The 19438-nt window shown below is 45.4% G+C and overlaps 1 protein-coding gene across 1 annotated transcript in view; it reads right to left on the reverse strand.

The window, feature by feature from the left end:
• MTMR12 (myotubularin related protein 12) overlaps positions 1–19438 on the reverse strand; it is a 96108-nt gene that overhangs the window by 40856 nt on the left and 35814 nt on the right. Inside the window, exons 2-5 of the mRNA XM_003407913.4 lie at positions 5616–5676; positions 2726–2868; positions 1613–1685; positions 265–395 (exon numbers count right to left, since the gene is read on the reverse strand). Coding sequence (XP_003407961.1) covers positions 265–395; positions 1613–1685; positions 2726–2868; positions 5616–5676 — 408 coding nt within the window. The remainder of the gene's footprint in view (positions 1–264; positions 396–1612; positions 1686–2725; positions 2869–5615; positions 5677–19438) is intronic.

The raw sequence follows: 19438 nt of genomic DNA on the forward strand, positions 1-19438 counted from the left end.
GGTTACCACTTCCCACTCTTTAGGAGCTCTGAGAATAAAAATACTATGGATTGAAGGATTAAAGGTACCACGTGCTCAGCTAACACACAGGCATCATTCACCAAACTACCTCTACCTCTCATGTTCTAACGAAGGCACATGGGATTATAACCAACTTTAACTTTACAGCAGTGAAGTTTCCTCTCAACCTTCGTGTAATACAAGCAGAAGCTAGAGTTAGTGTCTGATGGGAAATAAAACCTGAAAACATATTCAATTAGTTACCCTTTTGACTTCCTCTTCCTTTGTGTACCTCAGACAAAAGTGGAATACCCGGAGGTCTTTGCAATGGATGATGAGTTTCTCGGGATATTTCTTCAGTTGTCCAAAGAGAGTTTTTTTTTTCTCATCAAACACTGCAGATCAATGAGGAAATCAGGAAGGGAAATTATAAGGCAATTTTAAGTTAATGCTAAAGAAACAAGGCTGACTACTAACTTCTGAATTCTAAAGATACCTCTCAAAAGTGAGAGGAAAGGTACTGTCTACCTCCAAATTACCATCAGCAGGAATCCAGTCCCACCTGGCAGGGGCCTGGGCTCTCTAAGAGCAAGTTTGGGTTCTTCAGGCCTTTGGAGTAGGCACAAGCCCAAAACAGACCGGTGGCATTGGCAGAACTGATTCCACTGACAGGAAACCGTGATTACAAAAGATGGAAGGAGATCACCAGGGACATGCTTTCTTTGGACAGTCAGCTTCTGGGCTTATAGCTAGGTCCCCTTCTGAATTTGGAAACACTCAGCACCTGCTAGTGTTAAGAACATCATAAATGGCTACCAAACAATTTCTGAAAAAGCCCTACATACAAAAATAGAGAAGTGGAGTAGAGAGGCTTGGCAGGAGAGGTGTACTTATTGAGCAGAAAAGATAACCTGATGCAATACAACAGGACCTTATTAGATTAGCCTTTGAAGTAAAACCTATACAGCTAACTGAGAGCAAAAGTATAATCAACATCTAACACATAATGGCATTGTGCAGTACTTGACAGAACAGGCTCTAAGTTCAAGTCTGAGCTCCCCAAACTAAGTGACTCCAAAACAAGTCACTTCACAATTTTCTCATCTATAAAACTGATTTAAACAAGATAATATATATAATTTTTTTTTTTTTTTGGTGAACTATAAGGGACAGAAAACCCTGGTGGCGTAGTGGTTAACTGCTACAGCTGCTAACCAAAGGGTCGGCAGTTTGAATCCGCCAGGTGCTCCTTGGAAACTCTATGGGGCAGTTCTACTCTGTCCTACAGGGTCGCTATGAGGCAGAATTGACTCGACAGCAGCGGGTTTATAGGGACTAGGGAGTACCTGGGTGGTACAAACAGTTAATGCACTTGGCTGTTAACCAAATGACTGGAGGTTCAAGCCTACCCAGAGGTGCCTCAGAAAAAAGCCCTGGCAACCTACTTCTGAAAAATCAGCCAATGAAAACCCTAGGGAGCACAGTCCTACTATGACATACCTGGAGTCACCACGAGTGTGAACTGACTTGAAAGCAATTGGTTTAATAATGGACCATAAAAATATCATCACTGTTATCAGATATACTTCCCCAGGGAAGAAAAGAAACTTACCTCCATAAATTTGATCAACACAGTGGAGTGTGATGTCATTTTCTCCTATAACCTTATTCTTAAACTGAATATCCTATAAGATTCAAAAAGAAAACAACTGTAACTCCTTTCTATGCCCCGTTAGATATTTATAAACAGAGCACTAACTCTCCACTTACACTTTAAGGAAAATGGGGAAACGCAGTCCTATCCCTGACAGGAGGATGGTGAAGTATGTGAGAAAAGTCTGCAGACACTCATTTTTCAACCCAGGCAGAACGGGCCATTTCTGGGCTGCTCCTGGGCAAACCTCCCATCCCACACACCATCAGTTTGAGAGGTGTTGACAAGGGAGACACAGGTGAACATTTTTCCACATAAATGCAGGTAGGTGACTGACGGAGCCACCTGAAGCCAGCTTTAGGGAGAAGACACTGGGTGATTCAAGCGTCTGGCAAATGCTGTCTTTGTACAGGTCTAGGAACCAGGCCTCTGCAGTGGGCCACAGCATAGAAGATGGCACTTTGACGTAGCAGTGGTGCTGCTGTTTAAGAAGCAACGGTGGTCAGGGATAGCTAACAGCCTGGAGCCAGAAAGTGCCTTGGCTGGGTTTCCATTAACGTACACTGTTCTCCTTACTTGGCTGCTTACTCTTTACAACAGAGATCAAGTCTTACAAGGACACTACTACTAGCTTCAGACTGGGTTAACATAAAGTAAACCCAAATTCCAGTGCTGCAGTCAGCATCAATTTCATTATTGAACTCAGTTACTGAATTTGAGGAAGGGCTTAGCACAGAGAAAGCATGAGGAACTAGCGTGTTTGGGGAGGTATTTTCCCAATGAGTGATATACACGATACTGAAATATGGAAGAAAATAAGAAAAAAGTTGACAGTGCCAGCCTCTGGCACCCAATGCAAGGCAGTGTGACATAAGGCATAGGTGGGAAATTTTAGAATAGTCCCACTTCTGAAAGGACATTCTGAGGGATAGGCAGCAGGACTGGTGGCAAGCAGGGCTTTTGGCCTTTGTGTTCACGTGTGTTGGGGGCAGTTAGGAAGCTGGGGAGAAATATACTGGAGCCACAATTGCAGTGTTTCCCCCAGAAGTCAACCAAGCACCTCATACATACATCATTATCCAAGGCAGATTCATCATCGCCCAAGAAAGCAATCTTGAAGTCTGTGCAGACAAGTTTCCCACAAATCCCACGCTGACATGAATCTTCCTGGACATACTTCAGTACTGTGCTGGCTTCACAGAGCAGCTGCTCACCTGATCGAAACCAAAACAAGTCCTCCTTAGAGTCCTCAGGGAACATGTGGTATGAAAACACTGAAAGCTTTCTGGCACTACATACACAAGGACACACACACACAATACAATGCAGCCCTTCAAAACCTTATGCTTTTCATCATGGCAGGGGCTCCAAACCTTGGGAGAGACAGGTAAAGCAGAGTGAGGACCACCAATAAGCAAAATCAAAACAGCTCAGATCCACCCTCAACCAGACATTTCTCTATCTTCTTCACTGTGAACAACGGACATTTCCAAATAGGTGGTAATGACCTCAGCTACACTTGCAAGCACAGATCTTAGTGCTTTTCTAACTTTGACCCAAGCAGACATTCCATAGACGCAACACCCTAAGTGAAATGGAAAAGGAAAATGAAAAGGCTTGCCAACATGCTCTGTACCATCGATTCCAGGCCCACTTTCCCATGAAAGTGCCATGTCTAGCTCTGGAACTGCTAAAATAGAGCAGACTGTCTCCTTGGCTACAGGGTTTCAGGCAGCTTCCCCATGCACAGGAGGTGCTGCATCTTTTGTGACACGGCCACCCTCATTTTGGCTCCAGAGACAAAGATGGGAGGAAAAAGGATGTCAGAGGTTTGTGGAGAAAAAAAAAAATGGTTTCCTCTCTTTCTTAGTTTAGAGTATTTTCTGTGACTGTGTCACCTTTCCTGCTCTATCGGCAAGCACCCAGCCCACAGGAGAAGCTGCCTTTCCTGGAGGCAGAGAGTGCTTCTCTTCACAATCAAAAGGGTAGGATTGGGGACAGGAAGTACTCTCTGCTCCCTGGAACCAGAGAAGGTGATGAGTGCTGGACATCTGGGTGAGGGTGGGAAAAACAGAAGGAAGTGGGGGAAATGAAAACCAAGTAAATACTACACAGGGAAAAAGAGAAGCTAATCATTTTCCCCTCCCCTCAAAGTCTCCTTCTGGGTATCTCCTTCAATGCCTTTACATTTACTCTCGGCTCAAAATTGATCAAGTCTAACTTTCAACGTGAAAACAAAGAAGAGTTTCAGACACTAAAACTATCAAGGGACACATGTTATGGAATTTGTTTTCCCTCTTTCAAGAGGTTAATTACCTCTGGTTGAAACTCTAAGGAAATACAGGAAGATGGCTCAGTCACTAGGTTAGCCTCTATAGAGACCTCAGAGTTTGAAGAAAACAATGAAGTCAGGGCCACACTGAAGTTTAAAATAGGCCCAGAAAAAGTACCTTAGCTAAGTCCAAGATGGAGGACTCGTCAGCAAGGCTTCCTGTGTTTAAAGCTTTTAACATGAAATTGTTCTTTCAATACTGACACTCCCTCCCAAAACTAGGCAGGCCCTATCTCGTGGTCAATGTACACTGGAGACTAGAAATTAGCACGCAGGAGCTATGACGACATTCCTGGTGAGACTCTGCAAGCACGGCATGCTGGTGCGTCGTTATCAACCACGTACAGAGTCTGGAGCCAGGGGCTTGGGAACTGGAAAGATCTTAGTCTAGGAAACTGAAGTTCAGAGAAGTTAACTGTGTACTCAAAGCTGCACACTTAGACGAGACCATCAGGCAACACAGGTGATGGTAGAATATATGTTAACACTAAGCTAAACATAAAAGTTAATTTCAGAATCTATAACCCCAAGAAAAGGCAAAACGATAGGATATACAAATGAAGGTTTAGGCCATTATATATTATAGAAAAAAGGCTTTGAAATTTAAAAATATATTTTTTTAAATGTTACAAGACTCCATTTCACCAAAGAAGATGGATCAGTCAGAAATCTGTACATATTCTCCCAATAAGCTGGAATAAAATAAAAAGTACCAGAATGAGGCCCCTATTGCTTTGGAGAAGTATACCTAAAATCAGACTTAAAAAAAAAAAAGCTATTCTGGATTGGGAAAAAACGGTGGAAGAAGAACTGAATACACAGCTCACAGGACATCTCTGTATATAGACAAGTAGTTGCTGCTCCTCAATTCAGAAATGATTAAGATTTAACTTAAGCCACAAAGTCACTTTCCTCCATTTCAGAAGTATCTAACCAATACGGCTTCCTTCATAATGACGTCAGAGCAAAGCCCTGGTGGCCCCTGTGTTGGTAAACACCAACATCCTCTGGACTTGTGTTCAAATGCACAAGCAGAGACAGACAGGTGAGAATACCCATCAAGCCCTGTCCTGGGATACCCCGGCAGCTGCTTTAGTCAAGGGCAGCTAGAGGTGTGGGCAGTAGGGATAAAGTAGGCGGTACAGAGCTCTGCGGAAGACTGGGCTTTTCCTGATCTGAGACCTGAGTAATAGATGGGGCCAAGTAAAGCAACCTGAAAAAGGCATCGTTTGCTTGTAAAAACCTCTTGCCATTGAGCTGATCCTGACTCATTGTGACTCCAAAGGACAGAGCAGAACTGTCCCATGGGGTTTCCAAGGAGGGGCTGGTGGATTCGAACTGCCGACCTTTTGGTTAACAGTCAAACACTTAACCACTGCACCACCAGGGCTTGTGAAAGAGGTGATCAAATTGCGAGGTTTATTTTCATCAGTTTGGGGGAGGGCGGAAACAAGAAAAATTCTTTGCAGATGTTGTAATACGCAGGTGTAGTTATGGAACTAAAGACCTTGATATTTGTGTCCAACTCATTACTGTGACATGCTCTCTGGATGAAAACAATACTAGGATGAGGTAATTTATCATTAGCTTTGAGCCGCACATGAGGTTTGATGCTAACATGGCCGTTACCTGGCAACAAGTGAAGAGTTACTTCCTTTTCCGTTGCTTCTTTGTCATTTGTGTGAATATCCTAGAAGAGAAGAGCAAAGGGTAGTATTTTTCTTTGTTTAAAGGCTTGAAATAAGAACATAAAGCCATGCTTTCAGAATACACATTAAAACATTATATACTATTGGGTTTGTTTTTTTTTTACTTGACAAGGTACTTTTTTTTTTTTTTTAAGTGTTTTTAACTAAAACCAAACCAAAACCAAACCCAGTGCCATCGAGTCGATTCTGACTCATAGCGACCCTATAGGACAGAGTAAAACTGCCCCATAGAGTTTCCAAGGAGCGCCTGGCGGATTCGAACTGCTGACCCTTTGGTTAGCAGCCATAGCACTTAACCACTACACCACCAGGGTTTCCAAAATTCTAACAACTTAGGGATATTCCATGTATTAAGCTAATTATTTAGGATTCACATATACTACAAAATGGAACACATAAACATCGACATCCTAGGCATTAGTGAGCTGAAATGGACTGGTACTGGCCATTTTGAACTGGACAGTCATATAGTCTACTATGCTGGGAATGACAACTTGAAGAGGAATGGTGTTGCATTCATCATCAAAAAGAACATTTCAAGATCTACCCTGAAATACAACGCTGCCAGTGATAGGATAATATCCATACGCCTACAAGGAAGACCAGTTAACATGACTGTTATTCAAATTTACGCACCAACCACTAAGGCCAAAGATGAAGAAATAGAAGATTTTTATCAGCTGCTGCAGTCTGAAATTGATTGAACATGCGATCAGGATGCATTGATAATTACTGGTGATTGGAATGCAAAAGTTGGAAAAAAGAAGGACCGGTAGTTGGAAAATATGGACTTGGTGACAGAAACAATGCCGGAGATCGAATGACAGAATTTTGCAAGACCAACAACTTCACTGCAAATACCTTCTTTCACCAGCATAAATGGCGATTATACACATGGACCTCGCCAGATGGAACACACAGGAATCAAACTGACTAAATCTGTGGAAAGAGACAATAGAAAAGCTCAATAACATCAGTCAGAACAAGACCAGGGGCCGACTGTGGAAGAGACCATCAATTGCGCATATGCAAGTTCAAGCTGAAACTGAAGAAAATCAGAGCAAGTCCACGAGAGCCAAAATATGACCTTGACTATATCCTACCTCAATTTAGAGACCACCTCAAGAATAGATTTGACGCATTGAACACTAGAGTGACTGAAGACCAGACAAGTTGTGGAAGGACATCAAGGACATCATAAATGAAGAAAGCAAGAGGTCATTGAAAAGACAGGAAAGAAAGAAAAGGCCAAGATGGATGTCAGAGGAGACCCTGAAACTTGCTCACGAATGTTGAGCAGCTAAAGCAAAAGTAAGGAACGGTGTAGTAAAAGAACTGAACAGAAGATTTCAAAGGGCAGCTCGAGAAGAAGTATTATAATGACATGTGCAAAGAGCTGGAGGCAGGAAACCAAAAGGGAAGAACACACTCGGCATTTCTCAAGCTGAAAGAACTGAGGAAAAAACTCAAGCCTCGAGTTGCAATAGTAAAGGATTCAATGGGGAAAATATTAAACGATGCAGGAAGCATTAAAAGAGGATGGAATACACAGAGTCATTACATCAAAAAGAATTAGTCACTGCCCTGACAGGGAACACAACTGCCCTGACAGGGAACACAACAGAGAACCCTTGAGGGAGCAGGAGATTAGTGGGATGCAGACCCCAAATTCTCATAAAAAGACCAGACTTAATGGTCTGACTGAAACTAGAAGGACCCTGGTGGTCATGGCCCCCAGACCTTCTGTTGGCCCAGGACAGGAACCATTCCCAAAGCCAACTCTTCAGGCAGGGATTGGACTGGACAATGGCTTAGAGAGGAATGCTGGTGAGGAGTGAGCTTCTTGGATCAGGTGGACACTTAAGACTATGTTGGCATCTCTTGCCTGGAGGGGAGATGAGAGGGTAGAGGGGGTTAGAAGCTGGCGAAATGGACAGGAAAAGAGGGAGTGGAGGGAGGGAGTGGGCTGTCTCATTAGCAGGAGAGCAATTGGGATTATGTAGCAAGGTGTATATAAGTTTTTGTGTGAGAGACTGACTTGATTTGTACGCTTTCACTTAAAGCACAATAAAAATTAAAAAAAAAAAATCAGTCGATGTTCAACCATTTCAAGAGGTGGCATATGATCAGGAACCGATGGTACTGAAACAAGAAGTCCAAGCTGCTCTGAAGGCATTGGCGAAAAACAAGGCTCCAGGAATTGATGGAATATCAATTGAGATGTTTCAACAAACAGATGCAGCGGTGGAGGTGCTCACTCACCTATGCCAAGAAATATGGAAGACAGCTTCCTGGCCAACTGATTGGAAAAGATCCATATTTATGCCTATCCCCAAGAAAGCTGATCCAAACAAATGCGGAAATTACAGAACAATATCATTAATATCACATGCAAGCAAAATTTTGCTGCAGATCATTCAAAAACAGCTGCAGCAGTACATCCACAGGAAACTGCCACAAATTCAGGCCGGTTTCAGAAGAGGACTTGGAAGCAGAGATATGATTGCTGATGTCAGATGGATCCTGGCTGAAAGCAGAGAACACCAGAAGGATGTTTCCCTGTGTTTTATTGACTATGCAAAGGCATTCGACTGTGTGGGTCATAACGAGTTATGGATAACATTGCAAAGAATGGGAATTCCAGAACACTTAATTGTGCTCATGAGGAACCTTTACATAGATCAAGAGGCAGTTGTTCGGACAGAACAAGGGGATACTGATTGGTTTAAAGTCAGGAAAAGTGTGCACCAGGGTTGTATTCTTTCACCATACCTATTCAAGCTGTATGCTGAGCACATAATACGAGAAGCTGAACTATATGAAGAAGGACGGGGCATCAGGATTGGAGGAAGAGTCATTAACAACCTGCATTATGCAGATGACACAACCTTGCTTGCTGAAAGTGAAGAAGACTTGAAGCACTTACTAACGAATGAAGATCAGAGACCACTGCCTTCAGTATGGATTGCACCTCAACATAAAGAAAACAAAAATCCTCACAACTGGACCAATAAGCAACATCACGATAAACAGAGAACAGACTGAAGTTGTCAAGGATTTCATCTTACTTGGATCCACAATCAACAGCCATGGAAGCAGCAGTCAAGAAATCAAATGACACTTGCATTGGGTAAATCTGCTGCAAAGGACCTCTTCAAAGTGTTAAAAAGCAAAGATGGCACCTTGAAGACTAAGGTGCGACTGATTCAAGCCATGGTATTTTCAATCGCATCATATGCACATGGAAGCTGGACAATGAACAAGGAAGACTGAAGAAGAGTTGACGCCTTTGAATTGTGGTGCTGGCAAAGAATACTGAATAAACCATGCATGGCCAAAAGAACAAACAAATCTGTCTTGGAAAAAGTGCAGCCAGAATGCCCCTTAGAGGCAAGGATGGCGAGACTGCGTCTTACATACTTTGTACATGTTGTCAGAAGGGATCAGTCCCTGGAGAAGGACATCATGCTTGGCAGAGTACAGGGTCAGCGGAAAAGAGGAAGACCCTCAACCAGGTGGATTGACACAGTGGCTGCAACAATGAGCTCAAGTATAACAACGACTGTAAGGATGGCACAGGACCGGGCAGTGTTTCGTTATGTTGTGCACAGAGTCACTATGAGTCAGAACCAACTCGATGGCACCTAAAAACACCACCTACTAGTGCCCAAGCGGAGGGGCAGGGGCAGCACTCCCTACGTAAAGGAACAAGGTCAAGTGTCACACCTCAAAGTATGACAATGGATCAAAGTTAAGGCAGTTGAAACACAGAGTCAGAAATAGAAGACATTCCTCGTTTTTCTTCAGTAAGAATCAAGGCTGGGAAGCAAAAGGAAACTCAGTGTTTTTGAGAGAAAAAGAACATATGTAAAGATACTGAAGGCCAAGAAGAGAAAAAATGTGTATCATTTCAATACTGATTCACCTACTCTGTAAAATACCAGCACTTAGTAAAGACAGTTGTGAACACTCTGTGTTATCTAAAACCACAAGACAGCGTCACAGAGTTCAATCACTTCTAATAAGGGATCGAGGCCAGGTTCTGGGCCACGGTTCTCAGTGAAAACATCTTCAACTGCCCCTATTTTGGGTTCAGAGTTTATTGAATATTCAAAGATAATTAGCAATCGTTAATGAATTAATGGACCAATGCCAGGATCATAAGTAACTGTTAACAAAAAGAGAGGCACTGTGGCCTCCAATGAAGTCCATCTATGAAGTATTTTTGCCAAATATCTAACCCTTAAGCTGCCTGGGCTTCTATGTCAATCAACAATGCAGAAGAAACACTGGGACAGAGAAACATGTTAGAACGACGCCAGGGAGATGCACTCAGTAAAATCTAGACTGGAAATTCCACAAGACACAACGAGTTTTGTCAACTAATAAACTACAAAGAAAAAAAAAGATCAGCAAATAGATCTGGGTGGTATGAATTTTTTGAATTTGTTAATTCAGAATGAAATACGGCATTAAAAGAAACTTGGCAACAGCTGACGCAGCTGAGGCCAATCTTGAGACTGAAGAAGAAAGTCATGACTTTTTCAGAGAACCTGTTTTGAGCACAGTCTATCTTGGAGATGACTACAACTTCCATCCTAAGAGATGCTAGCAAATCGAGCCCCTCTGAGGCAGTGGTTCCCAAACATGGGGAGTATCAGAATCATCTGGGGAGCTTGTTACCTACACAGACACTCAGGCCTAACCACAAATCTACAGAAACAGAGTGTGGGGATGCTCTGGTTTTATAAAAAGCTCCCCTGATGATTCCAATGCTTTACTCAGCATTCCCAGGCATTACTCAGCAGTTTATGTAACGATAGACAGGGACTATTCTTGCATATGTAAATGCTATAAGTGTTTTGGTAATTTAGAAATTCTCATTGTTTAAGGATTTTCCTTATCTGTCACTGGCAAAGAACAAAATCGAGGCAGGATTCTTTTTGACAGGTTCTACCATCTTTCTCTGAGGAGGGCAAAGCTATTTGTTAAATTCAATCAACTGGTAGACAACTTCGCTGGTGCTGGGAATTCAGTTCCAACCGGGCCAGCTTTGAGAAGACTAGCCTATTTTTACATCAGCAGAAGCAACATCTCCTGATGAGGAAGGATTTATACTACCCAAACTACCTACCATTAATTACTGAAATTGTTAGTGAATCTCCTAGAAGAACAAAGGGTAATAGTTTTCTTTGCTGAAAGGCTTGAGATGAATAACATAAAGCCATGTTTTCAGAATATGCACTAAAACATCATATATCACTCTGGGCTTTTGCTTTTCTTTACTTGACAAGGTAGTTACTTTTTTTCCTTTCTGCATGTTCCATAAAACAAACCAATCTTCAGGAGACACCTCTTAAGATTCTGACCTACCCAAACTCCCTTTTCCCAGAGAACTGGTCCCCGCTCCCCCAACCTCCTGGAGTGAACCACCCCCTCCCCAGCTCAACTGCATGGGGGAATGGATGTCTGTCCCACAATGGACTAATCAGTTTACCTCTCCTGTTAATTCAGTCAAGGGGCTATGAGATGCTAATCAAGCTGGCTCCTTAAACTAAAGACTGTAAATTTGGCCACAAATATGGAGAAGCAGTGAAAGCTGTTCCACAGAGGATGAGAGATATATGAAGCAGATTTGTGGAGACAGAAGCCCAAGTCCCAGACACACAAACAATAATGGCCTGAACTCCCATCAGCTTTCCAGGCCTTTGTGAGGACCAGCCACATCTTCCGCTCACAGTTCCATGAGCTACATACACCTGTACTGTTACAATAAATTCCCTTGTTGACATAAATTAGCTACAGTGGGTTTCTGTTGATTGTCACCAAGGGTACTGACTTAGGTCAACTGCATTAACAATAGAGAAACCACAGATGATCAGAATCATATCATCCAACATATCCAGGACCATAGGATTAGGAATCAGTGTCATATCCACCACTCATCAGTACAGTTGGCAGGGAAGTATCAAAAGCTAGACCAAGTATCTACGGCCTTGAGTGTGTGAGTTTTAGGTGGGGTGATGATGTATGAGATCTCCAAACAGTAAAGCCTAATAGGATTTTGCCAGTATTTGGCTAATGAGAACACCCATGGAATAGCTTTTCTTGGCTGCTATCACCACATTCCCTGCATGACCTTGCTGGGTGTAGAGGCACATAGCTAACACACACACACACACACACGCCCGAGGAAAGCAGAAACTGATTTAAAAATGAACAACAAAAAAACAAATATCATTCTTAGCCTTGTAATTTCCAAACTAAAAGAGCATATAGATGTTCTATTTCTTCCTTTTTTTAAAAAAACAAAGGAGGTTAGGCTCCTAAAGATAGTTGAAGTTTATACATGGGAGGTAGAAAGACATCAGTAAAAGCCAAAGGTAACTTAAATGAATCCTTACCAAGTGCTAGGTACTGGGGACTCAAGAATAAACAAGGAGCTCATGTTTCATTGGGGAAAATAGATAATATCAACACACTTTTGTAATTATAATATGATGAATGCTATCATAAAGGCGAGATGATAACAGGCACTGATGTGGGGCTAAGGGAGCACAAAACAGGGGCACCTAACTCTGTAGGGTGATGAATCGATGGAGAAGGGAAAGGAGACTGTTCAAGTCTTTCTAGGGAAGTGACTTTTAAAGAATATGCAAGAGTTCAATAGGAGCAGAGAGAAGAGGAAAGGAAAGAAAAGGTGCAATGACATGAAGGTAAGTAATTCTGCAAGGGAAGTGAGAAACACAGCTCGGGAAGTGACGGACTGGACTACAGCCTAAAGAAGTCTGCAGGCCATTTTCAGAAGTTTGGGTATCCTGTGTGCAATGAAGATCACGAAGGATTTCAAGCAGGAGAGTGAATTAAGCCCATAGTGTTTACTCTCTCCAATACATTTCTTTGGGGGCGGGGAGGGGCGAAAAGGGACAGGACTAAGTCAGGAACCTGGATAGGCTTAAGCATACAAAGATTACAGAAGGATCCTGGGCAAGTGCCCTGGGCCTTAGTGTCCCCATCTAAAAAAATGGAATTGAGAGCTGTATTGCCTGCCTCCTGAGATAAGGTGTAAGAGAGCCTCTGCAAGGTCTAAAACAGGACGTGGGACTATGAGTATTTGTGTCCTCAAAGGAGGCAGCGTCCTGGGTGGCTTTCCCTCACTGGACACTGAAAGGAAGGCTACTGTAGACCCACTCTCTTCTATCAGAATCGCTAAATCGCAGCAGGAAACCACGTTCTCAGAGGGGTGAATATCAACCTACCAGAAAAAAGAAAAAGGCTGGGCACCTTTTCCCACTCATCCTCATCTTTGTCAAATGTCTCCAAAAGCTTTTAGGATACATTTTTCATTTTAAAAGTACTGGCTCCTTCCTCTCCTTCACTAGGATAACATTAAATAGATTTCATTGCTGGCACCACACTGTTGACCAAAAATTGATCTGATAGAGAAAAAGGAAAACCTGTAAAAAGCAACCAAGTCATCCAGGAGTCACATCTTTTTTCAAGTATGTGGTAATTTCAACATGGGCGGCGGGGGCGGGGGGGGGGGCGGGCGGTTATAGCACAACCACCAAGATTCCTTAAGGTGTTTAACTTCCTATTAAAATTGTCACTATCCATCAGACTTCTTCAACACTGCAAACAGGGAAAATGAGAGGTCAGAACAACACAATCAAATATAAAGTGATATAGCCATCAAAAAAGGAGCCCTGGTGGTACAATGGTTAAGTGCTTGGCTGCCAAACTAAATGAGGTTGGCAGCTCAAACCCATGTAGCGGCTCCACAAGAGAAAGACCTGGCAATCTGTCCCAGTAAAGACTATACCCTAGAAGACCCTATGGGGCAGTTCTACTCTGTCCCATGGGGTCGCTATGAGTCAAAAGCTGATGGAACAGCACCTAACAACAACAACCATCAAATACATGAAGCCCCTGCCTCAAATGCCAATAAACAAATTACGACAATATGCATCCAAAACACAGATCGTGCAGCAACCTCATCTGTTTGGAACACTGCCGAAAACCTTAGTCAAATGGCTCTGCGCAGTAAAAACAGATGCGTCCAAGTTTGTGGGTAGCAATCAAAGCCCTCCACAATCTGTTTTTAAATCTCATCTTCCACCTAAACTGCATACTTTTAACTATAATAGGAATAATAGCTAACATTTATCAAGCTTCTGACTTGACTCCAACGGGTTTGGTTTTTTGGTTTTATTATGTGCCATATGGGAGTTTGTGCGTTGGAACTTAATGGCAACGGGTTTTTTTGGGGGGGGGGAGGGGCTGGCACAAACAGTTAAGTGCTCAACTACTACTAGCCAAAAGGTTGGTGGTTTGAACACACCCAGGGGGCCTTGAAAGACAGGCCTGGAGATCTGCTTCCCAAAGGTCACAAACTTCAAAAATTATGGAGCAGCTCTATTCTGTATACATGGGGTCGCCATGCGTCACAATGGACTCGACAGCAACTAACAACAACAATGTCTACGTGCCATGTAAGTACCCTTCCTGAGTATCTCATTTAATCTTCACAACAACTCTAGTACTGTAATTACCTCCGTTTTATAGATGAGGAAACTGAGGCTTCACAAAGTTCAGGAACTTGCCTGAGGTTTTATAGGAGGTTAAGTCTCTTAACAAGGATTCAGCCCAAGGCCTGTCTAGCTCCAGAGCCCAAGTTCTCCTGCTTTGTACTTGAATTCTAAAATTGTGAACCAGTTGAACAAATTAAATTTTATAATTTCCTTAAGGGAAATGTACTTCACTGTACAAGGATTTGCCCGATACAGGACAAAAGCATGTGAAAGTTAAAGTCAGCTCGGACTCCCAAGAATCTGCTGAAGTTGGAAAGCAGCCTGATCACTTCAAGGGGATGGTGTCTCTACGATTCCTAATTTGTATACCCTGATTTTTGGGAGTCCTCCAGGTTATTCCATTTTTCAGGACTGGTGTATACTTTGATTTTGGGGAGAGGGGGAGTCCTAAAAAGTAAATTCTCTGATTTCTTACCAAGTTCACATTCAGAGTGCACATCTTCTCAAGAGTGTGAGGGACCTGGGCAGCTCAGGAAAGGCAGAAAAAGGGAGAGTCCTGCCTGAAAGACCCATGACCTTGAAAAGAACAGGGTAGGAATCTTCAGACATGGATTGGACTGGACAATGGGTTGGAGAGGGATGCTGGCAAGGAGTGGGCTTCCTGGATCAGGTGGACACTAGAGACTATGTTGGCATTTCCTGCCTGGAGGGGAGATGAGAGGGTAGAGGGGGTTAGAAGCTGGCGAGATGGACACGAAAAGAGAGAGTGAAGGGAGAGAGCGGGCTGTCTCATTAGGGGGAGAGTAATTGGGAATATGTTGCAAGGTGTATATAAGCTTTTATGTGAGAGACTGACTTGATTTGCAAACTTTCACTTAAAACACAATAAAAATTATTTAAAAAAAAAAAGAAAAGAACAGGGCAGGGGTTCTTCTACACCAAAGCTCTCATAGGCTAAAATGCTTCTAAATGTACTCCTTACAACGTCTGTGAATCCAAGACTGAAACTGTTGTTCTCGGTTTAACTGCACCCAGCCCAAGGGGTAACTGCTGTTCTCGGTTTAACTGCACCCAGCCCAAGGGGTAAGCTGCTGTTCTCGGTTTAACTGCACCCAGCCCAAGGGGTAACTGCTGTTCTCGGTTTAACTGCACCCAGCCCAAGGGGTAACTGCTGTTCTCGGTTTAACTGCACCCAGCCCAAGGGGTAAACTGCTGTTCTCGGTTTAACTGCACCCAGCCCAAGGGGTAAGCTGCTGTTCTCGGTTTAACTGCACCCAGCCCAAGGGGTAAGCTGCTGTTCTCGGTTTAACTGCACCCAGCCCAAGGGGTAAACTGCTGTTCTCGGTTTAACTGCACCCAGCCCAAGGGGTAACTGCTGTTCTCGGTTTAACTGCACCCAGCCCAAGGGGTAAGCTGCTGTTCTCGGTTTAACTGCACCCAGCCCAAGGGGTAACTGCTGTTCTCGGTTTAACTGCACCCAGCCCAAGGGGTAAGCTGCTGTTCTCGGTTTAACTGCACCCAGCCCAAGGGGTAAGCTGCTGTTCTCGGTTTAACTGCACCCAGCCCAAGGGGTAAGCTGCTGTTCTCGGTTTAACTGCACCCAGCCCAAGGGGTAAACTGCTGTTCTCGGTTTAACTGCACCCAGCCCAAGGGGTAACTGCTGTTCTCGGTTTAACTGCACCCAGCCCAAGGGGTAAGCTGCTGTTCTCGGTTTAACTGCACCCAGCCCAAGGGGTAAACTGCTGTTCTCGGTTTAACTGCACCCAGCCCAAGGGGTAACTGCTGTTCTCGGTTTAACTGCACCCAGCCCAAGGGGTAAGCTGCTGTTCTCGGTTTAACTGCACCCAGCCCAAGGGGTAAACTGCTGTTCTCGGTTTAACTGCACCCAGCCCAAGGGGTAAACTGCTGTTCTCGGTTTAACTGCACCCAGCCCAAGGGGTAAGCTGCTGTTCTCGGTTTAACTGCACCCAGCCCAAGGGGTAAGCTGCTGTTCTCGGTTTAACTGCACCCAGCCCAAGGGGTAAACTGCTGTTCTCGGTTTAACTGCACCCAGCCCAAGGGGTAAACTGCTGTTCTCGGTTTAACTGCACCCAGCCCAAGGGGTAAACTGCTGTTCTCGGTTTAACTGCACCCAGCCCAAGGGGTAAGCTGCTGTTCTCGGTTTAACTGCACCCAGCCCAAGGGGTAAACTGCTGTTCTCGGTTTAACTGCACCCAGCCCAAGGGGTAACTGCTGTTCTCGGTTTAACTGCACCCAGCCCAAGGGGTAACTGCTGTTCTCGGTTTAACTGCACCCAGCCCAAGGGGTAACTGCTGTTCTCGGTTTAACTGCACCCAGCCCAAGGGGTAAACTGCTGTTCTCGGTTTAACTGCACCCAGCCCAAGGGGTAAACTGCTGTTCTCGGTTTAACTGCACCCAGCCCAAGGGGTAACTGCTGTTCTCGGTTTAACTGCACCCAGCCCAAGGGGTAAACTGCTGTTCTCGGTTTAACTGCACCCAGCCCAAGGGGTAACTGCTGTTCTCGGTTTAACTGCACCCAGCCCAAGGGGTAAACTGCTGTTCTCGGTTTAACTGCACCCAGCCCAAGGGGTAAACTGCTGTTCTCGGTTTAACTGCACCCAGCCCAAGGGGTAAACTGCTGTTCTCGGTTTAACTGCACCCAGCCCAAGGGGTAACTGCTGTTCTCGGTTTAACTGCACCCAGCCCAAGGGGTAACTGCTGTTCTCGGTTTAACTGCACCCAGCCCAAGGGGTAAGCTGCTGTTCTCGGTTTAACTGCACCCAGCCCAAGGGGTAAACTGCTGTTCTCGGTTTAACTGCACCCAGCCCAAGGGGTAAGCTGCTGTTCTCGGTTTAACTGCACCCAGCCCAAGGGGTAAACTGCTGTTCTCGGTTTAACTGCACCCAGCCCAAGGGGTAAGCTGCTGTTCTCGGTTTAACTGCACCCAGCCCAAGGGGTAAGCTGCTGTTCTCGGTTTAACTGCACCCAGCCCAAGGGGTAACTGCTGTTCTCGGTTTAACTGCACCCAGCCCAAGGGGTAAGCTGCTGTTCTCGGTTTAACTGCACCCAGCCCAAGGGGTAAACTGCTGTTCTCGGTTTAACTGCACCCAGCCCAAGGGGTAAACTGCTGTTCTCGGTTTAACTGCACCCAGCCCAAGGGGTAAGCTGCTGTTCTCGGTTTAACTGCACCCAGCCCAAGGGGTAAGCTGCTGTTCTCGGTTTAACTGCACCCAGCCCAAGGGGTAAGCTGCTGTTCTCGGTTTAACTGCACCCAGCCCAAGGGGTAACTGCTGTTCTCGGTTTAACTGCACCCAGCCCAAGGGGTAACTGCTGTTCTCGGTTTAACTGCACCCAGCCCAAGGGGTAAACTGCTGTTCTCGGTTTAACTGCACCCAGCCCAAGGGGTAACTGCTGTTCTCGGTTTAACTGCACCCAGCCCAAGGGGTAAACTGCTGTTCTCGGTTTAACTGCACCCAGCCCAAGGGGTAACTGCTGTTCTCGGTTTAACTGCACCCAGCCCAAGGGGTAAACTGCTGTTCTCGGTTTAACTGCACCCAGCCCAAGGGGTAAGCTGCTGTTCTCGGTTTAACTGCACCCAGCCCAAGGGGTAAACTGCTGTTCTCGGTTTAACTGCACCCAGCCCAAGGGGTAAGCTGCTGTTCTCAGTTTAACTGCACCCAGCCCAAGGGGTAAGCTGCTGTTCTCGGTTTAACTGCACCCAGCCCAAGGGGTAAGCTGCTGTTCTCGGTTTAACTGCACCCAGCCCAAGGGGTAAACTGTTGTTCTCGGTTTAACTGCACCCAGCCCAAGGGGTAACTGCTGTTCTCGGTTTAACTGCACCCAGCCCAAGGGGTAAGCTGCTGTTCTCGGTTTAACTGCACCCAGCCCAAGGGGTAAGCTGCTGTTCTCGGTTTAACTGCACCCAGCCCAAGGGGTAAGCTGCTGTTCTCGGTTTAACTGCACCCAGCCCAAGGGGTAAACTGCTGTTCTCGGTTTAACTGCACCCAGCCCAAGGGGTAAACTGCTGTTCTCGGTTTAACTGCACCCAGCCCAAGGGGTAAGCTGCTGTTCTCGGTTTAACTGCACCCAGCCCAAGGGGTAAGCTGCTGTTCTCGGTTTAACTGCACCCAGCCCAAGGGGTAAGCTGCTGTTCTCGGTTTAACTGCACCCAGCCCAAGGGGTAAGCTGCTGTTCTCGGTTTAACTGCACCCAGCCCAAGGGGTAAGCTGCTGTTCTCGGTTTAACTGCACCCAGCCCAAGGGGTAAGCTGCTGTTCTCGGTTTAACTGCACCCAGCCCAAGGGGTAAGCTGCTGTTCTCGGTTTAACTGCACCCAGCCCAAGGGGTAAGCTGCTGTTCTCGGTTTAACTGCACCCAGCCCAAGGGGTAAGCTGCTGTTCTCGGTTTAACTGCACCCAGCCCAAGGGGTAAGCTGCTGTTCTCGGTTTAACTGCACCCAGCCCAAGGGGTAAGCTGCTGTTCTCGGTTTAACTGCACCCAGCCCAAGGGGTAAGCTGCTGTTCTCGGTTTAACTGCACCCAGCCCAAGGGGTAAGCTGCTGTTCTCGGTTTAACTGCACCCAGCCCAAGGGGTAAGCTGCTGTTCTCGGTTTAACTGCACCCAGCCCAAGGGGTAAGCTGCTGTTCTCGGTTTAACTGCACCCAGCCCAAGGGGTAAGCTGCTGTTCTCGGTTTAACTGCACCCAGCCCAAGGGGTAAGCTGCTGTTCTCGGTTTAACTGCACCCAGCCCAAGGGGTAAGCTGCTGTTCTCGGTTTAACTGCACCCAGCCCAAGGGGTAAGCTGCTGTTCTCGGTTTAACTGCACCCAGCCCAAGGGGTAAGCTGCTGTTCTCGGTTTAACTGCACCCAGCCCAAGGGGTAAGCTGCTGTTCTCGGTTTAACTGCACCCAGCCCAAGGGGTAAGCTGCTGTTCTCGGTTTAACTGCACCCAGCCCAAGGGGTAAGCTGCTGTTCTCGGTTTAACTGCACCCAGCCCAAGGGGTAAACTGCTGTTCTCGGTTTAACTGCACCCAGCCCAAGGGGTAAACTGCTGTTCTCGGTTTAACTGCACCCAGCCCAAGGGGTAAACTGCTGTTCTCGGTTTAACTGCACCCAGCCCAAGGGGTAAACTGGTGTTCTCGGTTTAACTGCACCCAGCCCAAGGGGTAAACTGCTGTTCTCGGTTTAACTGCACCCAGCCCAAGGGGTAAACT

Source organism: Loxodonta africana, chromosome 2 (genome assembly GCF_030014295.1).
Source record: "Loxodonta africana isolate mLoxAfr1 chromosome 2, mLoxAfr1.hap2, whole genome shotgun sequence".
Lineage (NCBI taxonomy): Eukaryota > Metazoa > Chordata > Mammalia > Proboscidea > Elephantidae > Loxodonta > Loxodonta africana.